The 14,007-nt window shown below is 37.1% G+C and overlaps 1 protein-coding gene across 3 annotated transcripts in view; it reads right to left on the bottom strand.

Moving 5' to 3' along the window:
• The window catches only part of CSMD3 (CUB and Sushi multiple domains 3), a 921,636-nt gene that overhangs the window by 444,818 nt on the left and 462,811 nt on the right, over window positions 1–14,007 (bottom strand). For all 3 annotated transcript variants that reach the window (XM_053661036.1, XM_053661038.1, XM_053661039.1), the window contains one exon: window positions 10,403–10,506. In XM_053661036.1, the coding sequence (XP_053517011.1) occupies window positions 10,403–10,506 (104 nt within the window). The remainder of the gene's footprint in view (window positions 1–10,402; window positions 10,507–14,007) is intronic.

Raw genomic sequence — 14,007 nt, 5'->3', positions numbered from 1 at the left:
TATAATTAGACCAGGAGAGGGCAGCATGGAGGAACACATCCTTGAAGTGACCGTGGCAGCAAAATGCCAGCCGCTGAAACTGTAACATACCAGTGGACTGCAGGAGCAATATAACTACAGCACCAGTGTCCAATGTTACAGGATTTATGTGAATCTATCACAAAGAAAGCCAGTTAAATATCATGATTGATTATGGGATTACACGTGACTTAGGAAAATTGTGATTGTTATGATAGAAAGGCTGTATAAGATATTATAAAACTTTAGATTATAGTTAATTCTTACTCACAAAGCAAATTTCAAATTATTATAATATAAAATATACACACATAATTCTCCTTTGTAATATATGTGTGTGTCTATTTATATGTATATATCTACACACACACTACCATTTATTTGAAAACACCACAATTAAACATTGTGGCATGTGAACTTTTCTTTTCCAAATTGATTAGTTAATACATACTAGTCTTTTGAGCTACAGTGGAAAAGCAAGTTTATGGGTAAGAGTAAGAACTCAAGTCAGAAATGACAGAAAATTAAGTAAGTTCATCATGAAATGGGCATGAGAGCTTGAAACGGTAGCATGTGCATAGATACATTATATCAAACATGCCAACAGTCCATCTCACTGAAGATATTAAAGAGGTTTACAAGTGAAGGTTCAGTTATTTCTCTTTATTATATCCTCTTGTATCCATTCATTCAGAAATATTACCAGACAAAGCCTCTAGCGTGGTAATTTTGTCAGTTCATAAACAACTAATGCATATAGTCTAAACTGTTCCCTTGCCAATTTGTTTTCCTGTTGGTCATGATTCTGCCTAGTTTACTACTCATTTGTGGTGTAAAAGTAGATATTAACCTAAACTAATAATAAATAAAATAATAATTTTCCTGATACTAGAAAGACAAATGCCCCCTTTTGTGTAGCATTCCCTTTAGAGAACTTGAAATTATAAATGGTATCTGTTAATTTCAAATGGATGGAATCTTTTAAGCAAAATGAGCCTCTCACCAATTCTCCATGCCATGAATGTTTTTCTTGGAAGCCTTAGGACACTCTCTTTGAAATGTGACCATTGCACCCTGTCTTCCTGTTTCTGCGGGAATGTAAGTTTAGCCACGAAGCTCTGTGATGTAACACCCTGTCTGTCATAAAACCAGAAGTTGTATTTCTTCTTTCGATAAGAACAATAGACAGTGTGTAATGAAAAGACTGTATCTGCCTGACTACATAAAACGCTGAGGTTTATTTCTCTTAGTGATCTCCTGAGCAGATAGCCTGCCGTGCATATCACAGTCTGGTTTAATGCTTATTTAATATTTAAACTGCTTCATTATTGTCTACACTTGGTGGAGCAAGTTCACTGGGATGGCAGGCAGTTTAAGTTTGAATTGTATTTCCCCAGTGATGTGATGATGAGGGTGAGATGTAAATGGCATTTCGAATTATATGGACCAGCTGAAGGTCACGTGGCCACAAAAAGTTGTGTAGAAGGCCCTGGGTTAAACACGGTCTCTCTTCTAGTGCTCTGCTCTTTTGGAATACTAGCCAGAATTCCCCTCTCCAAAGTCGAAATTTTACTATTGAGTAATCGTGGGTAAATTGGGCTCGAACATGCCATCAGGATTGTAACTACTTCTGAGAGAGGAAAACTATGGGAAGCCAGGAATGTTGCTGGCAGTTCCCTCTCTTAAACAGCTAGACTCCTCTGTCGCATTTGGAATACATGTGAGAACCACCCCCCTAAATTTTAGGATGTCTGAGGGTTTTAGGAGGGCCCCATTCTAAACAATTACTGGTATTTATTGCATGGGTATCATCCTAAGAAGAAAGTTAAAAATGATTTGGAAAGAGAAGAATGGAAGAGGGAATGTGAGAATTTAAAGTGCTTTCTCTTTCACAGCAAACTTTTCTTCTTTTCTTTGCTATTTATACTCCCTCTGTTCCCCCTACACCGCTTTATCCCTTCTAGACTCAAATACATCCTGAAAAGAGAAAAGTGGAGATTTGTTAGATATATGGTCCCATTTGTTAGTGGATTTCTCTTCAAAGAAGGATGAGGACACAACTCCTTTAGCGGGTAATGAATTACCTGCCTTCTGTGCCTCATATCCTAGCCCTGAGCGCACTTTCTATCACAGTGTGGATGCTGTCTCCATACATCATGTATCTGGGAAAGCAGAGATTATACACAGATACGTTCAGGGAATAGCTGAGAAACTTGTGAAAAAGGGTGATCCCAATATGAAGGCAATGTGATGCAAATCAGTTTCCCTAAGTACTTGGAAAAATGCAAAACTTTTTAAAAGTTTTATGTTGATGAATATACCAGCATGAGAAAAAAGCCAACAAGCTATGTAAGTGCACATTTTTCTTGTTAACATGTGAGAGAGACCAGCTATCTTATTTGATCACCAGTAATACTGATGCCTTTGAGAATCTGCCCAGCATGGCTGTGGGCTGATACCTTTCAAATGAACACTTTCCCTGGTTCCTGGAAGTGTGCAGACATCCTTCACAACATTTTAACTCAGACCCCCAGGCTTGCACATATGCACAGGCTATTGTGTGGAACTCTGCAAGCAGGAGGCTGTACTCAGTTGATGTCACAAGCCTTCTGGGGGCCAGAAAATGTCCCACTGCATCAAGGAGTAGCCAACTACTCACCACCCTCCACAACTGTAGAACTCAGGGCTTAGGAGACTACTGGAAGAGACTGCCCAGAGCCTTTCCTCTACTGGTGAGCTGGGACAAACTGCAGTGTTATACTCTAAAGGAGCTGGCTCACGCGTTATTTTCCATCAGCAGATTTTCTGAGTCATTCTCAACATTTAGATGCATGGGTCCAGGGGCAGATTGAAATCATCCTCTGGTCCTATCCACCTTTACCTTGGCTCTCTTGCTGACTAGCCAAGCTTAAATTTTAAAAAAAATGGCAGAATGGCAAAGACAGGTGGTTACCCAAATCTTAGCAACATTTACTCAGTTTTGAGGCAACCTAAAAAAATATGAAGAAGAAAAAGAAGTTAAAAACAGCTGTGTTTACTGTTCAGTTAAATATTATTTACTAAAGGAAATAACCTCCATTCCAGTCAGTCTAGAAAAGAAGCAGAGAAAGAAGCTTCCCTATTACAAGAAGAAGGGACATTGGAAAAGGGATCGGAGAGAAGAGATTCCAGATGATGCAGAAATTACAGAAACAGAAAATCAGGAAAGGGTGTAATTAACCAATGGTTTACAGCTGACTGAGAGAATCTCAGAGGTAGGAAGTGGCAAAGAAGATGTTTCAATAACTTTCTTTCCAGTTAACATGTTCTTGCCTTTACTGGTAGACACCGGTGCAAACTTATTCTGAAATTTGCCTGGAAACGCTTCCCTTTCCATCTGATTTAGGTTGCCGGTATTTTGAATAAGCTTTACACTAGTGTATTTTTTTTTGTCCTGTGGTTCCCAGGTGAAGCCTGTGAATGAGAAACATGTTTTCTCACTTTCTCTTGCTTCTCATGTTGGTCTATTGTGGAAAGACTTCCTATGCGACTCGACTGCCACATTACACGCTCCACAGGGAGGGTCTGCGGGGCCGGTGCCCTGGGGAAAAAGCAGCCAACTCACTTACTGAAAGAAAATGGATCCAGCAGAGAGTGGCAGCCTCACACAGTGCTGGACAAGCAGCCTTGAGCAGATACAAATTAATGCATCACTTTTGGGCCTTATAATGTATACCATTGGTTTAATCTGAGATGTGGAACCAATAGAAATGGCTTATCAAAAGCATAAGCCATGGTCGCCTGTCAAACAATGCCAGTTGGTGAGAGCTCAATTAAAAGAAGTAAAAGCAGTTTTGAAAAGAATTAGAAAAAAAGAGGAGTAGTTTTAAGAGAACGTGCTGCTAAATATTCAGTAAAGAAGGAAGGTAAATTTGATAAAGAAGGCTGACCTTTATAAAAGACCTTGAAGAAGAAAGTAAATTCATTGTCCCATTAACACCTGAGCTCCTAACACTGGACCATTACAAATTCGATACCGTCCTCTGCCAAGTTTTTCTGCAATTTACCTATGCTCTGCTTTTTTGAAGGGTAATGCTGCTCCTCTAATGGGCAAGTCTCAATTTTCATTTGCTTTTACTTATAGAGAGTCCCATATTTATGGCAAAGTTTCTCTCAAGAGTTTCCGTGCTCTCCTATACTTCTCTAGTCATTTACAAAAATACAGCTTAGAGAAAGCTATCTCACCAGAAGGATCTCAGAGTATTCAATACACAGACGGTTTGCTGGTGGAGTCAGAAACTAAGGAGCGAAGCAAACCTGATGCCTTGTCCTTGTTACAGTCCGCTCTCATGGAGCATGACGCTTCACTAGGTAAGGAGCGTTATTACTAAACGGAGGTAAAATATTTAGAGCATTTGTTGTTCTTGAGGCCCCCAAAGAGTTCGCCCAATTTGCAGATGAAATTCCTATTACAAAACAAAAACAAAAACAACAAACTTAGGCAATTTTGGTGACTAGCAAGATGTTGTAGACACTGGATCCCAGCTTTTGCAGTGCGGGAAAAACTTCTGATGGAGCAACTGCGTGATAACCTCTCAGGTCTTCGGATCAAGCCTGTGCATTCTGAAGAGGCTTGCGATCAAAACTTGTTATGGTTTTTGGTTTTGGGGGGCTCCAAATTGTGTAAAGCATCTCTGCTCGCTTGGTCATGAAAATACAGGTGCTACTTTGGGGATTTTAAGTTCCAAAGTTAGTTTTAGACCACACATTGGTAACGTATTCCACAGTTCTCCTGGAGGCCATGACACTGTGGATGCTACGGCAGCAGCAGGCTGCCTGTGACAGGACTGAAACCTTCACCTGTAGTTACCAGACTTATTAGCATGCCCAGCATGTTGCAACAGCTTCGTACAAGTGCATAAGATCCAGACTATGTGAGTATGCCATCACACTAGCTATGAACGAACATTAGTATTCAGTCCCAATAGTGTGCTTGGGAGATTCAATCTCCTACATCCTGTCAGTCTTTTACCAGATCCTCATCAAACAGATGATCATACTGTACAACAGGAAGAGAATTAGATGGTAGGCCCTGGCCGGATTCACCTGGTGTTCTTGTTCATAATTCCAATTTAATGTTTGCTGATGGGTCATGGACTCAGGATAAAAGTGGCCAACTTAAAGCTTTGCATGCTATAGTGATTTCTTCTGGAGTTTTGAAAGCTTATATTATTTTTAGAACTAAACTGGTGAAACAGCCCGATCAATAGTAGTAACAAGGGCTGCAATTCTTGCAAAGATCGGAAAGCAGCCTGGTCCATAGCAGTAGGAAGAGAATTGAAACATGGATGTGTGATATGTTTGATGTCTGTCATGAACAGAGGAAGCTTGGGAAAATACAGCATTCTTTACTTTGAGGGGAAATAAAATATCTCACAGAAAATTGACAGCTGACTTGGGAGAGGCTTTACATCTGCCTGCTCAGACCTGCACTCCATTGTGCAGCTCACAGGAAAACATCCGAAGGTCACGATTTTGCTGATGGAGCTGTAAAAGCTGTTGTTCAACGTGGCAGACTTCAAACTCAGAAGCCTCACATTTAATATGACAAGCAATTTTTGTTATTTTCCAAAAATGCACTTCGCTGAAGAAACCGGAAAGGGGGGCTAAAATAAACTTTAGTAAATTATGGGGATAATCCCACAAAATCATTGCTATGCTGCAATCCTTATTTCTTGGTTAATAATGTTGTGTCATCAACATAATCATCTAAGTAAAAGGGAGCCTTTAACTAGACACCAACTATGTGCATCTAAAGATGAAGCTCTTCAGAACATAGTAAAGCCATGAGCCCTGTGTCAACAGAATTCTTCACAGGACACGCCCTAGGTGTAAGCAGGCAGTCTTCCCCAACCAACTTCTCTGGAACTTGATGGCTTTGGGATTTTATTGAATTAGTGCCTGTGGAGTGTAAGAGATTTTTTTGGCTAGTTACGGTGCATAGGATACGTGGGTGGTCTGAAGTCTTTCCCTCTTCAGAGGCCAATGCTAGGCTGTGGTAAGGCAATGCCTCTCTTAATTCCCATATTTTCTATTTCAGGGATACTAGAGCATCATGAATCAGAGAGAGGAAGCCGTCTTATTTCCACTGTCATCTAGTAATTATGCAAATGTTTTGGCAATTTCCATAAGTTGAATCAAAATCATTTGCTGCTAAGATTGAGCAATATACTAGATCAAAATAGCCTGTAACTTTATGGTTAACCTTGTTAAAAACGAGAACATCTCCTGGAAGCAAGCATTATATATCTCCCTTTGAACTTCTATTCGGCAAGCTAACCCATGTGGCTGTCAAAGGGAAAGAAAATCCCAGGGGCTCCCACAAAGGACTTGAGAACTAAATTTTCTAGAACAACTGATAATGGCACTGATCTTAAAAAGATATTCAAACCAGCATAATTCTCATTGACTGCCTTACTGTCCTATTCACAATAGTGTTTTTTTAATTTAATCAAATTTTACTAAAAAAACTAACATTTATTTATAACACTACATTTTTCTTTCTGTATTCCCAGTAATATTTCCCACATTCTGTCTCAGCACAGTTCTAAATTGTATTTCTAGTAGCCAAGAGCACCTTAACATTCCCCTCAGCTTTAGGAGACCTTAAATTATGAGGGGTTTCTTCTAGTCTATAGACCCTTCTCTTGCCTTTTCTTAGAACATTACTTTAGAAACCTTGCAATTATAGATCTTGTCTCCATCCTTTGAACTGTAACATTTCGACAACCCAGGAATGTCTTTCTCAAGGACCTGGGAGTTACCCCTTTGAAGTGCAGTAATCAAAGTGGATGGCACTCCTGATTCTGTCTTTGTGGGAGTGTAGAAACCCAACTTTTACAGGCCACGATTAGAAAGCACAAGTGGCCTGTTCACACTGATTATTCTTCTACCTACAATTCTCTGGTACTTTTTCACTAGCTCACCCCAGCATTTAAAACCATCCTGATTGTTGTTTCAGCAGAGTTGAGTTCAACTTCTCTTTCCTATTGCAAAGGTCCAGACTTTTTTTCTCAATACTTGGGCCCTATTGCAATAGTCCTGACTTCTGCTGCACCTGTCTTAAATACAGTCTTCCCTGACAGTTTTACTGGCCTGCTGTGATTTTCCTCTTACATAGTATTGATGAGGTCCATGGTTGTAAATCCAGCAATCCAAGTATTGGCAGAGTATAAGTGAAACCATCTTCTTCTTATTTTTAATACCAAAGTAAAGTAATTAATATGCATACAGATATTGAATCTTCAAACATGACACAAAAAAGTAGTTTTGATAGTTGGTTTGATTGGAAGGATGGTGCCCGATGAAATGCATCTAATTAGGAGACAAACAGAAATCTACCATTTACAGATCAAGACCGCAGAAGACAGATCTAATGTTATTCGATTGACTTTGGGATACAAGTTCTCTACAATCCAAGTGTAGATAAGTAAATAAAAGTTGGTGTCTATTATTCATGGATATTTAATTGACTGTTATAACAATTGATTTAACCACATAAAAAATGGCCTGTCGGCTGGTTTTTTCTTCAAAACTTACAACAATTAGAGCCACATAAATTAAACACTGGAAGTTCCATATGTACCTTTAAATAGTGCCTCATAATAATACTAGATAATGGTTCTGGGTATCTTTGTGTTTCCTGTCTGGGAAAAACTACTTGGAAACATGGAATAATTACTGAAGGGTCTAGGTCATCTTGTAAATGTGATGTTTTCTATTGATGCAAATTTCTCCTGAGAAAATTATTAGATTCTTAAAAAAAACTCTTTAAATAGTTTTAACATGGGTTAGTACATCTTTTCAAATCTATTATCTATACACTTAAAAAAAGTGTTTAAATATGTTTATTAACAGGCAGAGTAACCTCGATGTTCAAAATGCATCCTACTCTTGCCAGTTAGTCCCTTAACAATAGAATGAAAGCATCAAAGCCCTTACATAAGTGAACTCAGGAATATCCATCAAGCACTCAAATACACTGTGAAATAAAGGACAGGCTCTATGAAATTTCTATTAGGTTCAGTACCTGATTTTCTTTATAATCACTCTAGACATATAGGTGTATCCATTAGAAATAAAAGGGCAGCATATTTTTTGTATCACCCTGATATGTGATTTTTGACTTCTATGGAAACTCATTTAGCATTCTCTCTTATAATGCAGTGCTTTCAAGAGTGATTGATATGTTCATTTCGGATACATGAAATCTACCGAACCTGGTGATTGTTGAAAAAGTTACGTTTAAAACAATCCCTGAAATTTTCTGAGTAGGGTGACATAGTAAGTGGTATCACTCCACATGGTAGAACGGCTGTTATAAAGAAGATGAGAAATAATACATGTGGGTGAGGGTGTGGGGGAAAAGGAACCCTGTTACTGTTGTGGGCTCCTAAACTGGTATAGCCATTGTAAAACAGCATGGCAGTCCCCCCAGGAATTAAAAATATAACCTACCATATGGTCCAGAAATCTCATTTCTGGGTATATATTTAAAAACCTATTGTCTCAAAGAGATACCTATACTTCCATTGTCACTGCAGCATTATTTACAACAGCCAAGGTACCAAAACAACCTAAGTCCTTCAACAGATGAATGGATCAAGAAAAGGTGATTGAATGACCTTTTTTTGTATGTAATTTTCAGTCCTTTAAAACCCTGTACTTTCCAAACAACAAAGAAATACATCTACTGATCGGATTAGCTCTATGGCTGCCAATTTCTAATTCAGTATTGACAGCATAATAAATCTCAGCTATCACATATAAAATCACAAGAGAATCTAGGAGGACCTGTACATTATTTCTAGAAGGTATTTGTCCAGGGTACTGCAATGCCTACCAGGCTCCTCATTCTGGTAAGAATGCTAAGGCTTTTAAGGGGTGGGGGAAGTGTAATAAACAATTTCAGCACCACAGCCAAACATGTACACCATGTAAAATGCTAATAACCCTTTCATCCATTCTGTCTCCCAAATGGAACTGCAGTAGGCTGAGAGATAGACAACAAAGTTGTGGCTGATCAATGTTGTCCCTGTTGCAGGGAGAGAAAGAGGTTGAACTTGAGGTCAAGCATGCATAAGGACAGCTAAGAAAAGTAGAGTTTGTCTTTTGTTTTGTTTTAGTGTTAGTTGTTTTTTTTTCCCCCAGAAAAGATATGAACTAAGAGGGAATAATACTTGGGCCTATAAAATACACATAAGGCAAATCCTTGGCTTTATTACAGGATTGAACTTGTAAAATTAACAGGCAAATATAATGAAAAAAGATAATGTAAAAGAGTAAACTAAAATAATCTTACCTTCAATCAATTTGCACAGTAAGAAATGCATACATGATAAGCACATCACACCTAGAAGTTGTATATGCTGAAAATGATTTTTTAAATATTTATATAAGTAGTTCTCAAACTTCTGGTGTGCATAAGGATTACCTGGTGAGTCTATGAAAATGTAGATTTTGAAGTCCAAATCCCAGACATACTGATTCAATAAATCAGGTATGGGAGTCCAGAAATCTATATTTTAAATAGTTCCCAGGTAATTATTTTTTCAAAAACAATGCACTATGAAAAATATTGGTTTGATAAAGCCTGAATTGGAAATCAACTTACGAAAGAAATTCTGAGAGAAAGCATACCCAAGCTTTTGAAGTTCATAGCAAAGTAAACAATATACTTTCCCAGTAACATTTTTTTTGTGCCAACAGCCAAGGTAGATAATTGAAAGATAACCCAAGGACCCAGCAATTAACACATTCCTAATATTTCCCTTTTTTAAAAACCTAAATTCATTCTTTCAGCTCACATTAAGAGCTATATCTGGTCTGTTCTATTTAATCTCAATTTTGAGATAATGCTGTTTCTTCCTGGTTCACTATTTCAAGTTTCTTTGCTAATTTTGTCAAGTTTGAAACCACTGATAAACTCTCAACTTCAGATCTTGACCGCCAATGAGTGAGAAGCACTGACCAGTCTTTACAACCAGTATGAGTCTCTGAGATCAATTTTATACTTCTTTTTAATTTCTGCTAGAGCAAGGCTATTTTCTAAAATAAGGCCCAATCAACCACTTTACAATTTCATGCTAGGCCTCCATTTCCAACAAGCTCCTGTCTGTCATTCTAAGAAGTTGTGTTTGGGTGAAATACATTCCATCCCATTGAAGAAGAATTAATTCATATACAATAGGTTGGTATATTAATGATATTAACAATATTAATGATAATAACTAATGTTACTAAGCTTATTCTGTTGGTGGCAGTAAGACATCAATAAAAAATAATAAGGATAAAAGTTTGTAAAGACCTGATAGGCAAAGTCAAGAATAAAGTATTGAGAACTTACACTTGGAGCACTGTCCTGGGGTCTCCAACTTCCCCCCCATCACCAATTGTCAAAGTATCATAGCCAATCTCCAAGTCAAATTCTTCAAAATTTATCTGGATAACCTAGCAATGAACAAAAACAAATATCTCAAATATATAGCATTATGCAATGAACACAAAAAGAAAGCAATGGCAGAAAAACATTTGAATTGTACATCAGACATTTCATACTATGGCAGCAGATCATTTCACACTATGACTCAAGTTCAATTATTATAATTATCAGACAAATTTCATTTTGTCCAATGTATATTCTGTAATAGTTTTTCAATGAAATGGCATGGTTTCTGTTTATAGAATATTCATATAAAGTATTTGAAGCATGATTAATGCAAATCCACTTTGAGAAAGCTTTATAAAAAGTACATGTAGGTGGAGAGTGGTTTTCCATACATTTGCATATATTTTTAGAAAGCTAACATGAAGAAACACAGAATATGCTATTTCCATTAAATAGTAGAGCTTAAAAATGTTACAGCTAAATTTGAATCTAGAGCACCAGTTTCAAAGTTATCAGGGTCGGAGTCCAAGATGGCAACATACAAAGACCCTGAACTCACCTCCTCCCACAGACACACCGAGTTCACAACTATATGTGGATCATCTCCCTCTGGAACTAATCTGAAATCTAGATGAATTGCTGTTCTTCACAGCAAAGGGTAAAGGACCATATCAGATGGAAGGAAGGAAAGAGATGCTCTCTCACAAAAAAACGTAGTCCTGTCATGGCAACACACGATAGGGAGGGGCCTCACCAGACAGGTGCCCCTCCCATAGAAGCAAAGGCTTGGCGGCCCCCACCTGGGACCCCAGTCCCTGGGAGCTGCACCAGAGAGACAGCTCCCACAACACCTGGCTTAGATAAGAAGCACAATACTTGGGAAAATACACTAAGCCATGATAAATAATAATTATTATTAACTAAAACACTCACATTCATATTGTTCATGCTCCTTTGCAAATACCCATACTTAATTAAAATTGCAATTCTTAAATTAGAAAGATAATATTAAGACTAATGTGATTAAGAATCAATACAGTAAGAAATTACATAAATGCTATCCTATATACAATCAATTCTTAAGCAAAAATACATTTATAATAAAGTATTGTACATCATGAGCTATAGAAAATGAATGCTTTAGGTTACCAATATTAGAAAATAAAAGGCATTTCTTTAATAATTATCATAACTATTTTTACCTTTGGTAACATAAAATAATTTTTCAAATATTTATTTATTTATTTACTTACTTAATTTTTGTTCAGTTATAGCTGTCCCACGTTTCCCCCAATGCTTTCCCCTGCCCCACCCCCTCCCCACACTGTTCCCACAGTCACTTAGGAATAAATGCTACAAAAAGAGAGAGAGAGATTTCATAATGTGGCTTTTAAGAGCTACATAACAAAAATTTGTGATTATGACTCTTTTTAAAAGTGATTTTATATAAGCATTAACTAAAGCAATTGTTCAGTCAAGTTTACATATAGAATATATAAAATATTGAAATATACAATTTTCATGACTGCAATTAAAAAATTTGTTTCCCAGTTTTACACTGAGTTAAATATAAACACTTTCAATTAATAACTTTCTGTCAACAGAGATTTAGGTTGCTTCTCTTTTTCTGCTATTATAATCAATGTGGTTATGAGCAGTATTGAACATTTTCTGGTTCAAACATACAAGTATATCTTTAGGTTATATACTTAGGAGTACGATTTTGGTATAATAAAGCAAAAATGCAAATTCATAATATTGTGCCATGTGCTTTTCAAAAGATTTGTATTAATTTAAATTTTTACAACATATGTACATTAGAATTTTATTATTTCTACCAATCTAGAGTATGCACACAAGTGCCCTTGTTTGCATTTTCTTCATTAATAATCAAGTTGCATGTCTTTTCACACATTTGCCATTTACATTTCCTTTCCAACATGACTATTCGTAGTTTGGCTAAATTTCGCTCGGACAGCTGTCTGCTTGCTCTTTATTATAACAATTCTTTATATCGCGATTCCCCACAGTTTTCCATGACAGCATACATAGGAAAGAATGGACACAATGAAGTGGGTAATGAAAGTTGTTCTTCCCCCCAAGGCCCCGCCCTGTCTCACAGAGAGCTAAGATCAGTATTTCAGTCCTACCTGTAACTCACTCAGAAGGCACCATTCATAAAACACAGTTGAGCCTGGCTCATGTCTTGAGAAGATCAGCTTTATATATTCTGGATACTAATCCATTGCATGGTATGTGTGTGTTGCAATATCTTCTTCAAGTTCTTAGCCTGCTTTTTTACTTTGTGTGTTGTCTTTTGATAAGAAGAAATTAATTTTACTAAAGTTGGACTTTTAAATTTATTATAAGTAGCACTTCTGCACTGACCTATGATCCAAAAGTCATAGAGACATTTTCTTTAAACTTTTAAAGAATTGACATTTTTATGTAAAGTATAAAGTAAGTATGCATGGTGAGCAGAATTCTTAGATGACCCCCAAGATTACCCACAACCATGGAGAAGGCTTGTATAATTACTTCCCCTGGAATGTAGGCAAGACCTATTAATATGATGGGGTATTAATCCCATAATGAGTTATATTATACAGATAACATAAGGGATATTATAGATTTACAGATGTATTTCAGGTTTTTACTTTGTTGACTTAGATTCATCAGAAGAGAGATTGTCCAGCGTGGGCCTGATCCAATTCAGGGAAGTTCTTTAAAGAAGGTCTGGAGCCGAGAGAAAAAATTAATCAGTTTGCCCTTGAAGAACACACCATGGCCCTGTGAAGGGGTCCAGGTAGCAAGGAACAGTGGGTGGCCATTAGAAACTGAGAACCTCAGTCATACAACCTCAGTAACTGAACTCTTCCAAGAACCAGGGAGCTGGGTCTCACTGTCTCTTATAAGATCACAGCCCTGGCCAATACCTTGATTTTGGTCTAGTGAGACTCTAATAAAAGGATTCAGCTAACTTGTGCCTAAACTCTTCTCCCACAGAAACTGTGAAGTAAATTTATTTTGTTTCATGCTGCTGATTTTGAGTAATTTATTATACAACAACGAAAACTGGCATAGCACCACTTTCATTTTTTCTTTAACTCCAACAGGAGCAAGACATTGTCTCAGTACTTTCATTGAATAAACAGTATCCCTTTCCCCAGTGATCTGCCTGGCAAACTCTGACACATATCAAGATTCTATATATCAGGGAGATGGTTTTGGGGGCCCTAGACTCTATTCTCTGGATCAGGTTACCTGTCCCTGAACCAATGCTAATTGGCTTAACTCTTATTTTTTACACATAACACTGAAATTTGTCATTGTTATTATAAATAGTATACTGCATACTTTATATTGTCAACTGTTGGTACACGGAAATAAAATTTATTTTTGCTTATTGATCTCCTAATTAGTCAAATTGATAAGGTGACTTCAGCTTCTCTATTATTTTTAAATCTTTATAAATTATCTGTATTTTCCTATATAATAAGCCTGCCTTTTGTAAATAACATTAAATTCTAGCTTTTAAGCTTTATTCCGTATTCCTTTTATCT

The sequence above is a fragment of the Artibeus jamaicensis genome, unplaced genomic scaffold, assembly GCF_021234435.1.
Source record: "Artibeus jamaicensis isolate MK-2021 breed Jamaican fruit bat unplaced genomic scaffold, CSHL_Jam_final scaffold_916, whole genome shotgun sequence".
NCBI lineage: Eukaryota > Metazoa > Chordata > Mammalia > Chiroptera > Phyllostomidae > Artibeus > Artibeus jamaicensis.
This window is presented reverse-complemented; position numbering and strand designations above follow the sequence as displayed.